At 43.8% G+C, this 17,140-nt stretch overlaps 1 protein-coding gene across 1 annotated transcript in view; it reads left to right on the plus strand.

The window, feature by feature from the left end:
• Positions 1 to 1,746: 1,746 nt before the first annotated feature.
• Positions 1,747 to 17,140, plus strand: part of LOC126520758 (uncharacterized) — an 87,771-nt gene continuing 72,377 nt past the window's right edge. Inside the window, exons 1-3 of the mRNA XM_072286699.1 lie at positions 1,747 to 2,011; positions 15,309 to 15,458; positions 16,901 to 17,016. Of these exons, the coding sequence (XP_072142800.1) occupies positions 1,895 to 2,011; positions 15,309 to 15,458; positions 16,901 to 17,016 (383 nt within the window). The 5' untranslated portion in view covers positions 1,747 to 1,894. The remainder of the gene's footprint in view (positions 2,012 to 15,308; positions 15,459 to 16,900; positions 17,017 to 17,140) is intronic.

Genomic DNA, 17,140 nt, shown 5'->3' on the forward strand with positions numbered 1-17,140 from the left:
TGGCGATGAAGGCATCACGATGACGATGTGACGATGAGATGACAGAGCTGGGATGACGACGACGGCATGACGACATTGGGATGGCGGTGCTTTAACGGTGATGACTGTACGACGATGACAGCATGATGACGACGGCATGACAGGCAGTGGAATCGCTACGGCAAAATGACGACGGAACAAGGACGACGGAATGACGGCGACTCTGTGACAACGACGCAGACCGCAATGGCATGACGACGGACTGGTGACGATGTAATAACGATAAAGGTATGACAACGACGGCTTGAAGATGGCGGTGTGAGGACAGTGATATGGCAACGCAGTGACAGCGACAGATTGTGGAACTATGACGATGACATAGCAACTAAGGAATGATCATGTTGGCATGAAGGTGATGTAATGACGACGATGGCATGACAACGATGGCGGTTTAGCGTTGGAGCTCACGTCCGCCTTACGTGCATCGTCTGCTGCTGTCGGCCGTCTCAATACGCATTATATCCGGCGTTTGCACTATGTCCGGTACTGGCCAGTCGTGCAAGACTGACCAGCCGCCAGAAGGGATGACACTGGTACGGCGACGATGGCGTGAAGACGAAGGCATAGCGACAAAGGTATGACGACGCTAGAATGACGACGAATGCATGTTGATGACAACGTGATGCCGATCCTGGCCGATGCTGGCCAATGCAGCCCACCCGACGCATTTTTCCGCGTCTAGCTCACTTCCACGAATCACAAGTCTTGAGCATGGCGACAAGGGCACGATGACAGTGGAATCACTACGACAGACGGGCATGATAGAGCGACCATGACGACACGAAAAAGCAGAAATGATCGCAATCAGTGGTATAGCGATAGAAAAGCGTCCTGTGTGTGAGCTATATTCGGCAAGGCAGCAGCCAGAAAGACAGCAGCAGCAACATTGGGAAAGTCGAAAGCAAAGAAAGCTTTGCTTTTAAATCTTAAGGCATTGTGGTATCTGGAAATACTAGAGGGATGACTCACATATCAGAATAACCTGCTGTCGGTTCCTCATTGCTCGGGGCAGCGCCTTTCAACGCGGATGTACAACTGTTAAATTAATCTGTAGGGGAGCCATGCACTTGTTGAACACGCTGAAACATCGGATTTTACTCATGCATCTCCCAGCCGTAATGGTAAGTTGTTTAGGCGTTGCCTTTTTCTTTTTAAAACTGATTTACTATTGGTAAATTGCGGAAATCTATTCAAACAAAGGGCAGAAAATGCGACCTCAGAAAGGCTTGCGCCGGCCCTCCATGCCTTGTCCTAACGGTATATTAAGCGTTGCCCCGACCAAAAGTCTCCGCTCTCCGAGCGCACTCTACAAAGGTTCTCGCTATCAGACTGCGTCCTTCGACACCAGTGAAAAAAGGTAGAAGAAATGAGTGGGTGCCATGGCGAAGCAAAACAAAAAAAAAGAATTCGATAACGCACGAACACTGGAAACCACCTTCCCACGCGCCAAGGTACACCGTTTGCCAGTTCCGGCAAACACGAGAATCCTCGCTACGGAGCACTTTTTTGCTTACTTTGACCCCTCGCGCCGCAAGCGACGTCAGGGCGGGAGTGCCTGTCGTCACACTCTCCTCCTCACCTCTAATGACCAGTCGTGTGACCCCCCCCCCCCCCCCACTCCACCCCCCTATCATCGAGCGCGAGCGCGCGATAGGCCAAAGCCAACGGTCGGCGCCGGGTTGACTTTTACGAGCTAGGGTGGCGGGAAAGCGCATGCGTCGTGTAAAAGGCGGCTCCTGACAGGAATATATAGACTGATTCGCAGCGCACGTGCCTTCGTTCGATGGCTTCGCTAGGCGCCGCACACTGGCTGGACCCTTCGCTCCCTGTGGATAGCCCCGAGTGCCCGTAAGCAATGTCCCACATATTGGTCTCCAGGATCGTGGGCGCCGTCTCCAACTTCTGGAAGTTGGCGGTGCTCATCCTCATACCGTTCCTCTACTTGCCCCTCGTGCTGTACATCGACACCAAGGTTAGTGCGTGCTGCTGCCGGCATGGATTGATCGCGCAGCCTCCACTGACACATACCAGTTTCACGCGATACCTGAAGGTACCCAGGACACCACTCATCGTTAAAATGATCTCGACCCATGTGCGTTAAGAAATGGGCACAGTAGCATCCAGACGTGAAATAATTGTTCAAAACAAGGCATTGAAGAAAGCTCAACTGGCAAGGCATGATCATCAAAGAAAAAGAATACTACACACCCGCACAGAGATTTCGACCACTGGAACAACCAACAAGTTAAATACCAAGAAACTAACAAAGATTATAAAAACTGCGCAAGACATTTTGTTTAATTTGAAGTCTATATGCTATAAGTTTCTAGACGTCTGGGCTTTTACTATGGTCGGTGTCTGCGATGCTAAGTTGCTTCTATAGCAAGTAAAACACCGGTGCCCTTGCATCTTCGCTTTCGAGTGCGACAAAATTTAAAGGCGATAGCTTTCATTGATAATGGAAGTGACAAACTTAAACCGAGGTATTGCTTGCCATCGTGCTTTGTTAAACTGGCAGCATGGTTCAGTCTAATCATGGCCTGCAGACAGCCATGTTGCATCGATGGGTCAGTTATTGCTGCCCAAACTGCACCCGTGTTAATTTCTCCCCTGGGGAATCGCTTACAATGTTTATCTCACACAGAAAATAATTCGACTGATCAGCTTTCACTCTTTGCCTGCACCAGACAAGATGTTCGGGACGTCTTCATCGCTGAATGAACTTTATGCATGGGTGCATCCCATCAGATACCATTATAGCAACAGAACATTTTGTTCGTGTCATTGCAATAACAATAAAAATCTAGAACTCTCACTGGCGAAATTCTTGCTTTAAACTTGCGAGTGAATACTATTATTGTTGCCAACTGCGCCTGCTTGAGGGTCTTATCTGAGTGAACTTGCTCAAACAGTACATTCGGCTGGGAGAGCAGTACATTCCGAGTGAATATGAAAAGAAACACTCGAATTCTGTTCCGGCAGCTATTCCTGTAAACATGCGAGTCAGAACCGCACTCACTACTACTTGGTGTACAATTATGGAGATGACGAATTCTTCCATGAAACATTCTTTAACTTGCACGCAGGGAAGACAGAAAATTGCAGAATTTAAGCGAAAAATTGTGCTCCATATTATATTGGTGCACCTCGAACACTAACTTTGCAGCACATCCTTAGTGGTGCTTTAGTTATGCGTTCGCGGCAATTATTTGTTTACTGTACGAGTCACCGTAGACTAGTACTATATTACGCATGATTCTAAATTAAGTTTGTAAAACCCATCGCGAAGTGGTTATACTACCTTCTTTTATTAGATTTGCAGAGTAGAGCAGCCAATCTCATCCGACCTCACTTTTCTTGCACCTTGCTTCTCTCGTCGTTATTGCTGCACGTACACTAAGAACTATGGCACTTGTTTGTTGTTTTCTACCTCATTTACTTTTCAACATGGTCTCACTGTAATTTCCGGAGTTTTTTGCTGAAGAATCTAGGAAATACATAACATCACAAGAATGGACACAGAAATCTGCACACTGCGCACTCTTCAATCAAATAACTATGTCCATATTTTCGCTTGCTGTTCAGAAACTAGATGACAGTTAGATTGTCGGTATTAAACGCCTCAGGTTGTCTACAGAAGATGTTCAGCCGCTTGAAGAGTGTTATTTTTCTTGCGCATTACAGAACCACGTATAATTTTCGATATTGCAACGTCTGTGACGGTGCCGACTAGCATTCCGATAGTGGAGATAGTGAAATAAAATGTATCAAAACTGACAGGGGCCAAATTGATGGTAATTTAACACATATCTCCTTTGACAGAAGGAAACGAAAATCAAGAGAACAAAATAATAATAATAATAATAATAATAATAATAATAATAAAAAGACTGCATTCGAAAAGCCCTACTAAGGAGAAACGGAGGCTTCTTCGAAGTACGGGCAGTAACCTCCTTGTTCTGGTAACCATGGCAACTGCTTACGGCGGTCTGCACGTGTCTCTGTCACTTTGCTTGCTCACGTTTCCTCCTCTGGTGTCGTTCTTCGTGATCCAGGCAGAGAACGAAAGCTTTCGCGTTGAGCTCGCCATTGTCTTATCACGGTGCGTTGAGGTCAATTAATATACGACGCTTGACGGGCGGTTAGAAACGAGGCACAGCTGAAGCTTATCAACAGTGTTCGTTGTCCGTGCTTGCCCATACCAAAAGCCCCTGCCTCCGTTTCTGCTTCTTTCCTCTGAGGTGATACGCGAAAATGAATTGCTTGCGTCGAAGAACTTGACGTGAGTTTCACCTCAACTTATGAAAACTGCGGCGCAGGTTTTTCGTTTGCTTTCTTTTTTATTATATGTATTTAAGGAGAGGTTGGTGCCTATGTGTGGCGCCGGCTACTCCTCTCCTCTTACGTGATAGTTATTGTCGGAAAGTTGTCAACAATCACCAAACTGGACAAATACACACATGAACGATCATTCACGTATTAAGTCTCAGTACTGCAGTATAAATAAATGTTCGCGCAACAGAAGAGTTCACGTAGCATAAATAATCACAAAACCGAAATTCTCACACGCAACACATGAGTTCACATTGTATAAATGTTCACAAAACCAAGATGTTCACACAGAAGATGCTAGGTGCTTGAATGTTGCACGCTAAATGCAACAAATGCAAATGGCACATGAACACGAAGACACAAGGAACATGTACTAATTAAGGATGCATGTTAATAATAACAATGAGATCTATAAATATTGTATGAATTCGTATTTTTTTATATTTTTTATTCCTCCGAAAATTGTACTAAGGCGCGCGCAGCGATGGTTCGAAGTTTTTCTGTTGGCCATGAACCTAAAATTTTTCCCTACGATAGTGGCCGTCTATTCAAGCCACGCAGTTTTGTCCAGAGATTCTTGCGGGGAGATTCGTGATTTTTACAGTGTAGAAGAAGGTGTTGTATGTCTTATTCAGCCTCTTCACATGAGCATGTAGCTCTGTTAATTTTTCTTATCTAGTACAGGAAGCTTTCAGTATAGGCAATGCCTCGTCGAAGCCTATGAACTGTTGTTTCAACAGATCGACTAATTTTAAACGGAATATTGGATTCTACTCCGGGATCTATACGATATAATTGAGAGTTCTGCGTATCATTTTTGAACCAAGTTTCCTTGGACAATCTATCGCATAGTTTTCAATAGACATCGCACATCACTCGCCGCTAGAGGAAGTAGTGACGATTCATTCTCTTGATGTGCTGCACGTGCCATGGGATCAGCTGTTACATTTCCCATGATTTCACAGTGACTTTCACAGAGGCTCGTAAATGTGGAAAGTGAAATATTTGTAGAGGGTTGTAGATAAACACTGACTATAGTGATATTTACTCGGCCAAACCGAACTTCACATGCTACGTATTCTGGGATGTCTGACGCTGCGGCACTTAATAAGGCTGACGGTGATCTCTTTGAGCACAGGTCATCGCTCTGCTTAGTCCTGAAGATCGAGAAGACGTATAAACAACGTAGTTAGCTAGTCTAAAAGCGTTGTCTACACCGGCATCTATAATACATAACACTGGAAAGGAGAACTGAGCCACCAGTTTTCTAAAATCCGCACACTTAGAGCAAATAATATTCGCGTTTCACTGGAATATGGCGACATTTCGATAGCAAATATTCATGCCCCGCCTGCGCAGTGGCTTTTATGAGTCAGGCACGTGGTGCGAAACATGTTGAGAAGGTCAGTTTTAACCATCGGAACACCTTAGATGATAACTTTAGAAGAATGGATACGAGAAAGCGAAATGGGGGTCCAGGTAAATATGTGTCGATGAACTTACTCCAGGCTAGACATTTCCATCTTCTTCTAAATAGAGATAGAGAGAGAGATCTAAGACAGGAAATTCAGGGAGGTAATCCAGAAGTGCGTCTGGTTCGCTAGCCTACACGGGGGGTAAGGGAACCGGAAATAGAAAGAGGAAAAGACGACTATAGAGTGCGCCCTGAGTGCACATTGGAGGATGAACAGGAGTAGGCCGGTGTATTTACTTCAAGTACTGCACTAGTGCACGAATCGCTTTCTGTGCTAGTGACAGATGTGGCCACGGTCCATGTATCTATGACTCAGAGAACGGTTTCGAGTCCAGTCGGTTTCAAGTTGTCCGGAGAGAGAGGCGTTGTGCGTCGTAGCGAGGACGGATACACAATAGGTGCGCGATGGTTTCCTCGCACCTGCAGGTGTCGCACGTCAGGCTATCGGTCATTGTCATACGATAGGAGTAAGCGCTCATAAAGGCCAAGTTATTCAAAAGCAAGCACTAACTAATAATTAAGCTGATGTAGAAAGCGCTGACAATAAGCTGAAGCTACGTGTCGTTGTTGGAGCAAAGTGCATAGCATGAAGCAAGGGAACACGAAAAAGGATAGACACAGAGAAGCGCCATTTTAACGTGACAGCGTTAAGGAGCTCGTGTCGCAGAAAAGCCGGTGTCGTCGGCGTTGGTGTCGGCATCGGCGGCGTTGACCGTGAGCGATAAATTCCAGCAGGCACTTCATGAATAAAAAACAACTTGCAAGATGGGCTGGGTGGGAATCGAACCAGGTTCTCCGGAGTGTGAGATGGAGACGCTACCACTGAGCCACGAGTTTTTTTTTTTTTTCTTTATTTCACTGAGCCACGAGTTCGATGCTTCAAAGCGGTACAAAAGCGCCTCTAGTGAATGCGGTGTTGCCTTAGAAACGAGCTGTTTCTAAGGCTCAGGCGTGCGTCGCTTGCTCAGGCGCACATTTCGTTGCCGCACCGAACGCTGCGTTGCTCGACGCTCACCGCGTCCGATGCGGGGCGCGTAGTCGCTGCGCCGTAGCCCATTGTCTTACACCCCTTGGCGGGTCGACGGGAACGCTGTCGCGTTCCGCTCTTGAAGGCGAAGCTTAAGCGTCCTCCAATTTTTGTTTTACATAGGGTTTACCCGCGATAATATGCATTAGAATTGCAAACAAGCTTGTGTTCTGTACTTTGGTTGCACGTTGAAGAAACCCGGGTGGTCTAAATTAATACGAAACCTTCGACTGCAGCTTCTCATAACCCACTGTACAGTTCTGGACCATTAAACCCCACAATCTAGTCCATAAACTAGAAGAAAGGGGGTTAACCGAGGAGCCCGTTTTTATTAGTCATATCATAAGAAGCCAACACTGACACCAAGGACGACATAGGGGAAATTACTTGTGCTTAATAAATGAAATAAAGAAATGATAAATTAATGGAAATGAAAGTGTATGAAAGAACAACTTGCCGTAGGTGGGGAACGATCCCACAACCTTCGCATTTCGCGTACGATGTTCTACCAATTCAGCTACCGCGGCGCCGTTTCCCCATTCACTTTCTTGGGTATTTATGTTCCCTAGTAGAACCCTGAGAGTGTTAGCCAGCGCCGCCACTCACAAACCTTGGCGGCGAATGTGGAACATCCTTTCTGCCGCAGGCGTCACGAGAACGTGATCTTTTTGGGTAAAGGCAACCGGTCAATAAACCCACACATGCTACCTGAAGGCATCAATGTTGCCGGCAAAGGTTGTGGGATCGTTCCCCACCTTCGGCAAGTTATTTTTTCATCCACTTTCATTTCCATTAATTTATCGTTTCCTTAATTTATTTATTAGGCACAAGTAATTTCCCCTATGTTGTCCTTGGTGTCAGTGTTTGTTGGCTTCTTATGAAATTACAATCTATTTCAGACATTTTAATAATAAAATTTGTCATTCAAACGTGGACTATACGTTTAACACAAACATGACGGCCTATCCTTGTGTCCGTTCAGAAGTATTGATACTGCAGTTGGTAATACTGTTGCGTGTAAAGACGCATACGAGAGCTCATCTACAAATATATATACATGTGGATTCGCACCATTGACTAAAAGGCGACAGCCCACGCTGTTGTTCAAAATGGTCGTTCTCTTCGTTTATTGACCTCTTTTTCTTCAATGGCACGGATCAATCTGTTCAATGCGAAGACTCGGAGTAGATCCAAATTTGCCACGTGCTGTCATGTAAGCCAAGTTATCAATCATTGAGCGTATAACACGCATGCGAATAGTGCTTCTTCGTGAAAAATGTTGACGACGTCCACGTTAGTGTCGTAGCAAATTGAGTTTCATATGACTCGACATACGCATGTTCAATTGCGTATGTCGTATCCCCATCCTGGCAACCCGAATTCCACGTAACTGTCAACGGTCTGCCCTCGTAATGCGCAAGCAAAAACGCTCCGACATGGGTCGCCTGGTAAAATCAACAAACACCAACTGTCGCCTCTCTTGCCTCTCTCTGTAGACGGCGAGGTATATACGAACAACACCACACGCCATTTGGCGAGATTAATTGTCCCGCCAGCTAGATGTGGCGTAATATCACGCAGACGCTGTAAACGGAGTCGGGGCAGATGACGGCGAGATAGCGAAGGGCAGTTTCGTCAAAGCGCAATACAAGAACGCGGACGCGGAACTAAAGGCTGTGGGGAAACGTGTGTGTGTGCGTGGAAGGGGAGGCAGAGCGAATGTCCCTTTATTACGAAGTGTCTTTGTTTCGAAGGTTTTGGTCTTGAGGTAGACAATTGTGACACCGTCATCATGTCATGGGTTGTAGTTGAAGTGGAGAGGGCTCACTTGCGAAACACGTCTGGCACTGTCAGTGGCCTGACGCAGTCTCCTTAAATCTTCTTATTGCGGTCGTGTATATCTCGACACTCAGAAAGAAAAACAGTGTTGAAATGGCGGCGATCTTTGGTTCGTATGATGCAATGTGCGCACGCGCTCTTACAGACCTGCGCGCATAAAGAATGGTGACACAGGAGCTTGTGGTTATGCAATTTGGCTGAAGTCCGCGACACAAAATGGCTGTCACCCGTCATATCTTTTTTTCTCTTGGTAATGGCGCTTCTTTTCTAGTTCAATTAACACGACGTTTTACTCACTGGTACTAAAATTGTGTCGCCTACAATATTGATTAGAAAACTTAGGAAAGGCATACTTATGCAACTCACCTGCAACATAGACTCTGCTTCTGTAGATTACTTAGAGCAAGCCAAAATCAAGAAAGGCAGCGACAGATGGAGTAGCACACTATTGTATAGAAGTTACATAAACCGGAATGAAGTTCATCAGAAAGGCTGGCCTGCGTTTCGATGGGTGACCCTGTCCTTGTCAAAGACCATCAAGAGTTTGTCAGTTCTCACAGTTATGTTAAAACGCGCGAACGCATTGAGAACATTATTATATCCCAGTTAGTCGTTTGTACACGATGACAAGCAAGCCGCGTCCAACCGCGTCCACACACACACACACACACACACACACACACACACACACACACACACACACACACACACACACACACACACACACACACACACACACACACGCACACACACACACACACACACACACACACGCACGCACGCACGCACGCGCGCACACGCACACGCACACGCACACACACGCACGCACACGCACACGCACGCACGCACTCATACACACACACACACGCACACACACGCTCACACTCACACTCACATACACAAACATTCCTAGGCTGATAGTGGTTGTAAAACCATGTTCCAGTCGATCACAATGTTGGACATATTAGTAAAATCCCACAATGGCGAAGAACACTTACGAGCAGAAAGCTTTGTGAATTCGGCCTTGGATGTCCTAACTGGGGGGTGATGCCGGCTCGCGTTATTTTGACTACTTAGTCAGCGTCTGTGTGTCTTAGGTCTTCCTATCAATGTATTTTGTGCTGCTATTTTCGCTCCTTGATTTTGTTTTTCTTCATTCTTAAATCGCCGTAACTCATGTAAAAGTGAAAATTTTCACGAAATGCGATTTTTTTATGTAATGCCATTAAACCTAGATATGCCTGGCAGACGCTTAGAGTAGTTTTTCTGTATGTTCAGGTACACTTTGGCTGAAGCACAAGCCTCCTTGCCTTGGGAACCTCATAGAAGCTTAACTTGACGCTGTTGCATTTTGTGTCTTGATAAGAGGCATATCTGCTACTACAGGCGCCGTAATCTTATACGGAATCAGCGAAAATTTACATAAAAATTCCCGCACACGCTTAAGCCTGACATCTTATGTATGAAATTATCTGATGGCTGGAATAGGCGTCTTTCTTTTGTCTGAAGCTACTCAATATTGTCTGCGTTAAAAGTAAACTTAATCCGTTACTCTTGATCTTCAAGTCGATGCTAAAAGTTAATATACTCTCCTTTGTTAATTCCATAACCGATCATTTAGCGGTGGCGAGTTAGAGCACTGTGTTCCTGTATTGGAGGTTCTCAGTTCAAATTCCCTTTCAAGCAACTACAGTTTTCCAGACCTAATCTCACGCCTGAATCAGACAAAAAAGAAAATGCAACCACGTGAGAGAGGTGCGACCAATTTCGAAGGCTTACTGAGCTTCACAAAAAAAAAATTTAGGAAACAGAAGACACTCCCTCGCCAAAAAAAGGGGGGAGGGGGAATCGGCCTATACATGGCGCAATATCTGCCGACTGTATAAGCTCGGAATGAGTCGTTACCATCTGGCTTCACACCTGCAGCTAAACTGTCGGCGGCGCATCGTTGGTGTCTCATTCAACCCCGAGTCCGGCAGACAATGCCTGGTGTCTGGAAGAAAGCAGACGTCTCACCGACAGCTCTCAAACAGTTTACCACGTTCCTCTTATATGAAAGCTACAGCGAGAACACGCACACATATACACCGACGGCTCGATCCTACTGAACACTGCGTTCCTCATGAATCTCGCAGATAACAGAGTACAGCCGAATTTGTTGCGTACAAAAGTCTAATTGTACTGACTGCTGGGGCGGATCGCTGCAAAATGTTCACACTTTAAAAAAAAATTGTGCAAATTTGAGAAGATTAAGAAATTAATACATCATTAAGAGGAAGCTTTAGCTCGGGCCAAACTCCGACGCGGCCTATTCAAATACATGTAAAAACGCAAAAACGTTTTTCTGAGATAACCCCTGGACCGATTTTAATGAAATTTGTTGCATTTGAGAGAGAAAGTTAAATTCTAGTGACTGTTGGAAGCGGAATTTTGATTTAGGGCTTGAATTTTGTCAAAAGGATTTTCAAAAATTCAGACGTTTGAAAAAAATAGAAGCACGAAGTTTACAAGCTAATAGCTCTGCATCAAGAACAGATATCGCGATTCTGTAAACGGCATCCATTAGACCATTCAAAGCGGACGAATTTGATATGCCAGTTTACATCTTACGTGAATTTGTTACGTTGTTTACAAAGGTTCTGCAAAAGTTGTAGTTACACATTACTACATTTTTCGAGGTTCATGTGTAACATATCAATTTTGTCCGCTTTAGATGTGCTATCAGGTACATATCACAGAATTGCGATATCATTTTTTCTTGCTGAGTTACGGAGTTGTAAACTTGATAGTTTCGTTTTCTGAAAATTTGCGATTTTCGCCAAATTTTTATAAAAATTTGACGACCTAAATCGAAAATTCGAAACCAACAGTCACTAGATTTTAAGCTTTTCTTTTAAATGCAGCATACCCCGTCAAATTTGGTGCAGTGGTTGCCGAGAAAAACGAATTCTCCTTTTACATGTATTTAGATAGGAGCACCCGAGCTAAAGCTTCCTCTTAAAGACAGAAAGGTTTGCGAGTTGGTAAGGATACATTATAAGAAAAAACTGGCATCAAAAAACACGGACGCAGGAGAGACGGAAAGAGCAACAAGAAAATATATTTAACTAAAATGTCGAACATAATGCAGAAAAGAAAGTAGACGCACGAAAGACTATTCGAGCATAGTGAAGGTAGCGCCGAACCGTCTATATACCATGAACACACGTGTTCACATTAGCTGTTGAGGCCCCACAATAATTTTTTATTGAGGATAAAATAAAAACTTGGTTGCGCGCACAATACACGGATTATTAATATGGCAAGCCGCGACAGTGATACGTACTTCTTCATGTATGTTTTTTAAACAGAACTTCATTACATCAATTTAACTTATAGGATGTATCTTATTTGGCTATGTCAGATTAGTTTGTAATCCCAAAATGGTAGGTTAAGCTGTAATGCCGTTAAGTGTCCATACTATCTCTCTCTGCGTGGTTGCACGTGGCGTTCGCGTGTTTGTTTTTTAAATATAAAATTAACTGCATTCACATAGAGAGAACCACGGGGTAAGAATGTAGTATTGGGTCAAACATTTAGCATTTTGATATCGCTGCACCTCAGATTATGTTCCTCTGATTGTACAGTTCCTTCTAATGGCTGTACCTGTTTTTATCCAGCGTTATTATTGAAGCTCAGCATTGAAGTTTTAACAGCGTAAAAGCAGATAGTGGGATTAGATTGCGCACATTGTTTTTTCCATTCTGCAGACGTGAAGCACTGCAACACTAAATGAAATGAGGTCGACGCCGTAATTCAAAGGGATTCTATAGGCCACGGAAGCCGACCATGTCGTTCTGGTCACTGACCTGCCTCAGTGTGATTGCGTTTGAGTTGTGACTGTAATCGCATTGCCGCGCGCAGAAAACAAACTGTTGCTTTGTGTTCACACTGTCATTTGCAGCAAGGTGCCAAAAAGGCGGAGATAATACCTCTATCTCGCGCCAAGGTTGTTTTGGTGCACGGCGGAAACTTTTTTGGCGACGCAGGCAGCGTAGCCAGGTCGTAAACCAGGTCATCGCATGCCCCGACCAGGGCTCTTCCTCTTCAATGCAGCGTGCGTCGCTTTCTTTGCAGTAAACGCCGCTTGTGTAATGCGCCTCTTATCTCTTCGTGCTATTCTCCGTTAATTTCCGCCATGCTACCTGCGACATTTCTCATGCTATTTGGTCAGACAGTGGACAAACTGTCTAGGCCTGGCGACAACGCGACATGCGCTAGGGTAGAAACAACGAGAAGGCCGCTTAGTAAAAGTCACAAGCAACCGGTTTATGGCTGCGCCGTTTGCAACAGCCCGATATAGTCAAGTATTCGATGAAAACTCGTCTGGTCAGGTAGCATATTAGAAAAAAAAAACACCAATGTCACTGACCAAGTCACAAATTAATTGACGTTTTGAAACCCACACATGTTCCTTGCGGTGAGCATAAAGTTCTACAGCATTGTGGAAATACATTAGAAGATTATGACTACTGCAAGGAACCTGTATGGGTTCTCAGTCGTCAAATATAAATCGTCGATGAACATTTGACTTGGTCAGTGAGCAGAACACATTGTGTTTTTTCTATCACCCGGATGTACGCTTTGTGGATTCTATTACGTCTTCCTTGTATTTTTTATTTCAGTAAAGAAAAGGCACACGTTGAAAACCACACAGTGAGTTACCTCAATTGAGACGTTGCAGGGCCTGCCGGTGCTTGATTTAGTGGTGGATGTAGCTCCTTCTTTGAGAGGGAGTAGCACATGTTCTATGTGAATCGGCTATGATTTCTGCGTAGGAAATTTGGAGGCAGCCGATTTTCTTTGAGGCTCATCCAACCATCAAATCGCAAGAACTATCCCCAAACATGTTTTCATAGAGCACTGCAAGCCCATACATACTCTTCCATATTTTACTGCACTTGATCCCTTTTTTTTGCGGTCTCCACATTATCATGTGTAGTTGCCTGCTCGAGTTGTTCCTTATATTTTCTCCTCTCGAAGGACGTTTTATATGCGGTGTCAGCGCACAAAGCCATTAAGACACGAGCAATAGGAGACGATAACGACAACTAAAGGCGTTTGTCAATGCACTGAGCTTAAAAGTATAGGCAACGCATACTAATGGTGCCCATTCTTTTTTCTTGTGTGCAACGGAAAGCTTACTTATTGGAGTATCCAGTAATGCAGTGTCAACTCCGAAAGCGTCGTGGAACATATTTATCAGACTTTTCCGACCGGAAGTCACGATTTCGTTTATGAATTTCTTTATATATGTGCTGAAAACAGTGATAGGTGAGCCCGATAGTGACTGCACACCAGTTTTAATAAGAAGCAGACGACAACTAGGGTGCTAGTTGTAAGAAAATTATTTTGTTTATCACGTCGATGTTCACACGGTTCACGCTTCCTGAACTGCTGAATAATTTTTGCAATAACAACTACGTGCTTTCAAGGTTTCCTGTCCAACTGCTTTGGTCATGTACAAGTCAAGCCAAGTTCTTTACAGCCAGGTCAAGCCATGTTTTTAACGCGAAACTAAACTCTCATTACAGTGAACCCGATCTTTACACTTGATGCTCCGTTCAGCGGGTTTGCTTTCTGAAAGCATGTTGTACTTTTAAAATCTGTGCAAGCTAACGCGAACAATTTCCCCTCGAATGGGCGATAGCTAACATCCACACGAAATAGCGTAATGTGCACCACTGTGCAATGTGGGTAATACGGTTCTTCAGTTCCACTCGTTGCAATGCATGTAGGCAGTGCTGCTTGTAAGCGTGAACTTTCCTTAGATGGTCATGCGCGCAGAGAAAAGGGTGAATCACTGTAAAATATAAAGATTGTGATTTTAAACAGCGAGTCTGTTGCACTTAATAAGAGCCGACTTACGTATATCAATACCCGGTCACGTGATTATAACTCGGCCGTAACACCAAAGTTGCACCCCAAACGGTCGCAATATACATGTCGCTTTTCGAGACTCTCTATGGCAATTTCAATGATAATTTCTGCTTGAACCTTGGACTGCACGTTTGATTCTATCACAATAAATTATGGTATTTTTATTTCCACCGAAACCTTATGACATGTTCGGGGCAGTTGGTCGCTTTAGATTTTATTAAACTGGCAAGTCGTCTTGGAGACAACTGATTGAAAACCTATAAAAATGGATTTTATAATCACTCAGGAGTTAAAGTGACCCATAAGTCCAGGTTAGTAAATGTTTCCAAGCAAATCATGCTCCTTCCGCTTTCAGACATTTGAAATCACCGAGTGACATTCGTATGGACCTTGTTCGTGGCACATTGAACGCGCACAGAGATGTTGCTGAGTGTAGGAATTATATTGCAAATTCGAATACAACGAGTAAACGAGTGAACTTTGAGGATGTTGAACATGTTGGCACACACATGCAGCACACTTCCGTAAAAATTCAGCACATGCACACCATAGAGCGTTCTCGCTAGGCGTAAACATTAGAAATATTAATTTAGAAGAAAAAGAAACATCACTACTGTCTATAAATGCAGAACTGCTTATTACAGGCAGTTGTAAATCATCGAATGCTATCGTATGCAGGAATCGAGGTGTGCCTACGTCGTCTGTCTTATGTCCACGTTCTGGATGACGAATGCTGTTCCCCTGCCTGTCACGGCTTTGCTTCCCGTGGTTTTGTTTCCTCTGCTGGGCGTATTGCCAACGGATGAAGCCTGCTACCCTTATCTTCAGGTAAGGATGTAATTTTAACTACGTCAACAGAGCAGTAAATGGAGCTAGTTGGTTGATTTTGATTTCTTTTAAGAACGCGCTGATTTAAAAGCACTACACGAAGAAACAAGATGGAAACATACGTTGACAAGACAAAGCGCGCATTGTCCTGTCAATTTGTGTTTCTGTCTTGTTCCTTCGTGCAGTGCTTTTAAATCAGCGCGTTCTTAAAATAAATGTAACTACGCCTTCCCTGTATACATTGCTAGGCAGCGGTTAGGTCGCTTGTTTTCAGTAATTATTACATTTGATGTTGTGCAATTAATTACTGTTTGATTATGTTTGTGGGATTCGTACATGAACAAGTTTGTTTAGTTCAAATCAAATTGCGCGACGCTACAGCGCGAAATAAACTTGGTGTTCCTTTTTTTTATAACGTGCTAAATTTTTAAGAATTGCCTGTGGCAGATAGCACAAATTTAGTCCATGATCTAAATTACTCGATGAGGCGGCCATTACTTCTAGGAGAAATCAAAATGCCTAATTAAATAACTAACATAATTACCCCAACTAACTTTTTTGTAGTTATTTACGGCACATATCTAAATCTACGAATTATAGCCGGTGAATTAGTAAGGCGTGTCCACTTGGAGCGAATTCTCTGTACTGCACCAGTTTCGAGATATTAATTTTCAAAGTGTCCGACGAAATGCATTGGTGCTCCAGTTACTTTTGTACTCCAATGCACAAAATAGCATTTTCCTAAAACAAATAACTGGAACGCCAATGCATCTCGTAGGACACATTGAGAATTAGTATGTCGAGACTGGTGCAGCCCAGAGAATTCACCGGCTATAATTCGCACATGTAAATATGTGCCGTAAAGTAGCTAATTAGACAATTAGTAAGCGTAATTATGGTAAATATTTAATGAAGCGCTCTGATTTTTTGTATAAGGAATAACAACCTCATCGAGTGATTTATATAAAGGGTTACAATTGCGCTATCCGCACAAGCAACTTCTAAAAATTTTGGACCTTCTAAAAAAGTAACACCCGGTATGACGTAAGACCAGTTGGATGAAAATCAATGGCACTCGTGCATCGTAAATATTTTGATGATCTCATTGATTAGAACTTTTTATTTTACTACTAGGAGGAATTTTTCACGTAGACGAATTTGGTTGCGCATTGGTTTGTTAGTAATTTCGTGAAGCCTTATTCAGCGCACATTACCGATACAACGCTTCAGTTGTTCGCATGTGGGTGAAATCTATTTCTTGACAAATTATGAGCGATATGCCAAGTCAAGTAATTTGAAGATGTTTAAAGCTCAAAATCTATCAACGAGGAGCATGTGTCGTCTTATGAAATATTTCCTATGGTTGATAGCTGCTGATCTAATTCCCATGTGCCAAGTTTTCGAAGAGAGCCTAACAATTTTCTCTGCTTGCCATTCCTCAGGAAACAAACATGCTCTTCATTGGTAGCCTAATCATGGCGATGGCTATCGAACACTGCAACGTACACAAGAGGATAGCCCTGAGGGTGATGCTCTGTGTTGGAACAAATCCGAGATGGTAAGTCCACGTGCTAAAGCCAATCACCGCAGACCTTAATTTGAAATAGTGTTTGGGATTTTATTACCATCCTTACGGTTCCTTATCCTTATGGTTCACCCTGCTTGGACCATGAGTCCGCAGT

This window comes from Dermacentor andersoni, chromosome 3, assembly GCF_023375885.2.
Source record: "Dermacentor andersoni chromosome 3, qqDerAnde1_hic_scaffold, whole genome shotgun sequence".
In the NCBI taxonomy this organism is placed as follows: Eukaryota; Metazoa; Arthropoda; class Arachnida; order Ixodida; family Ixodidae; genus Dermacentor; species Dermacentor andersoni.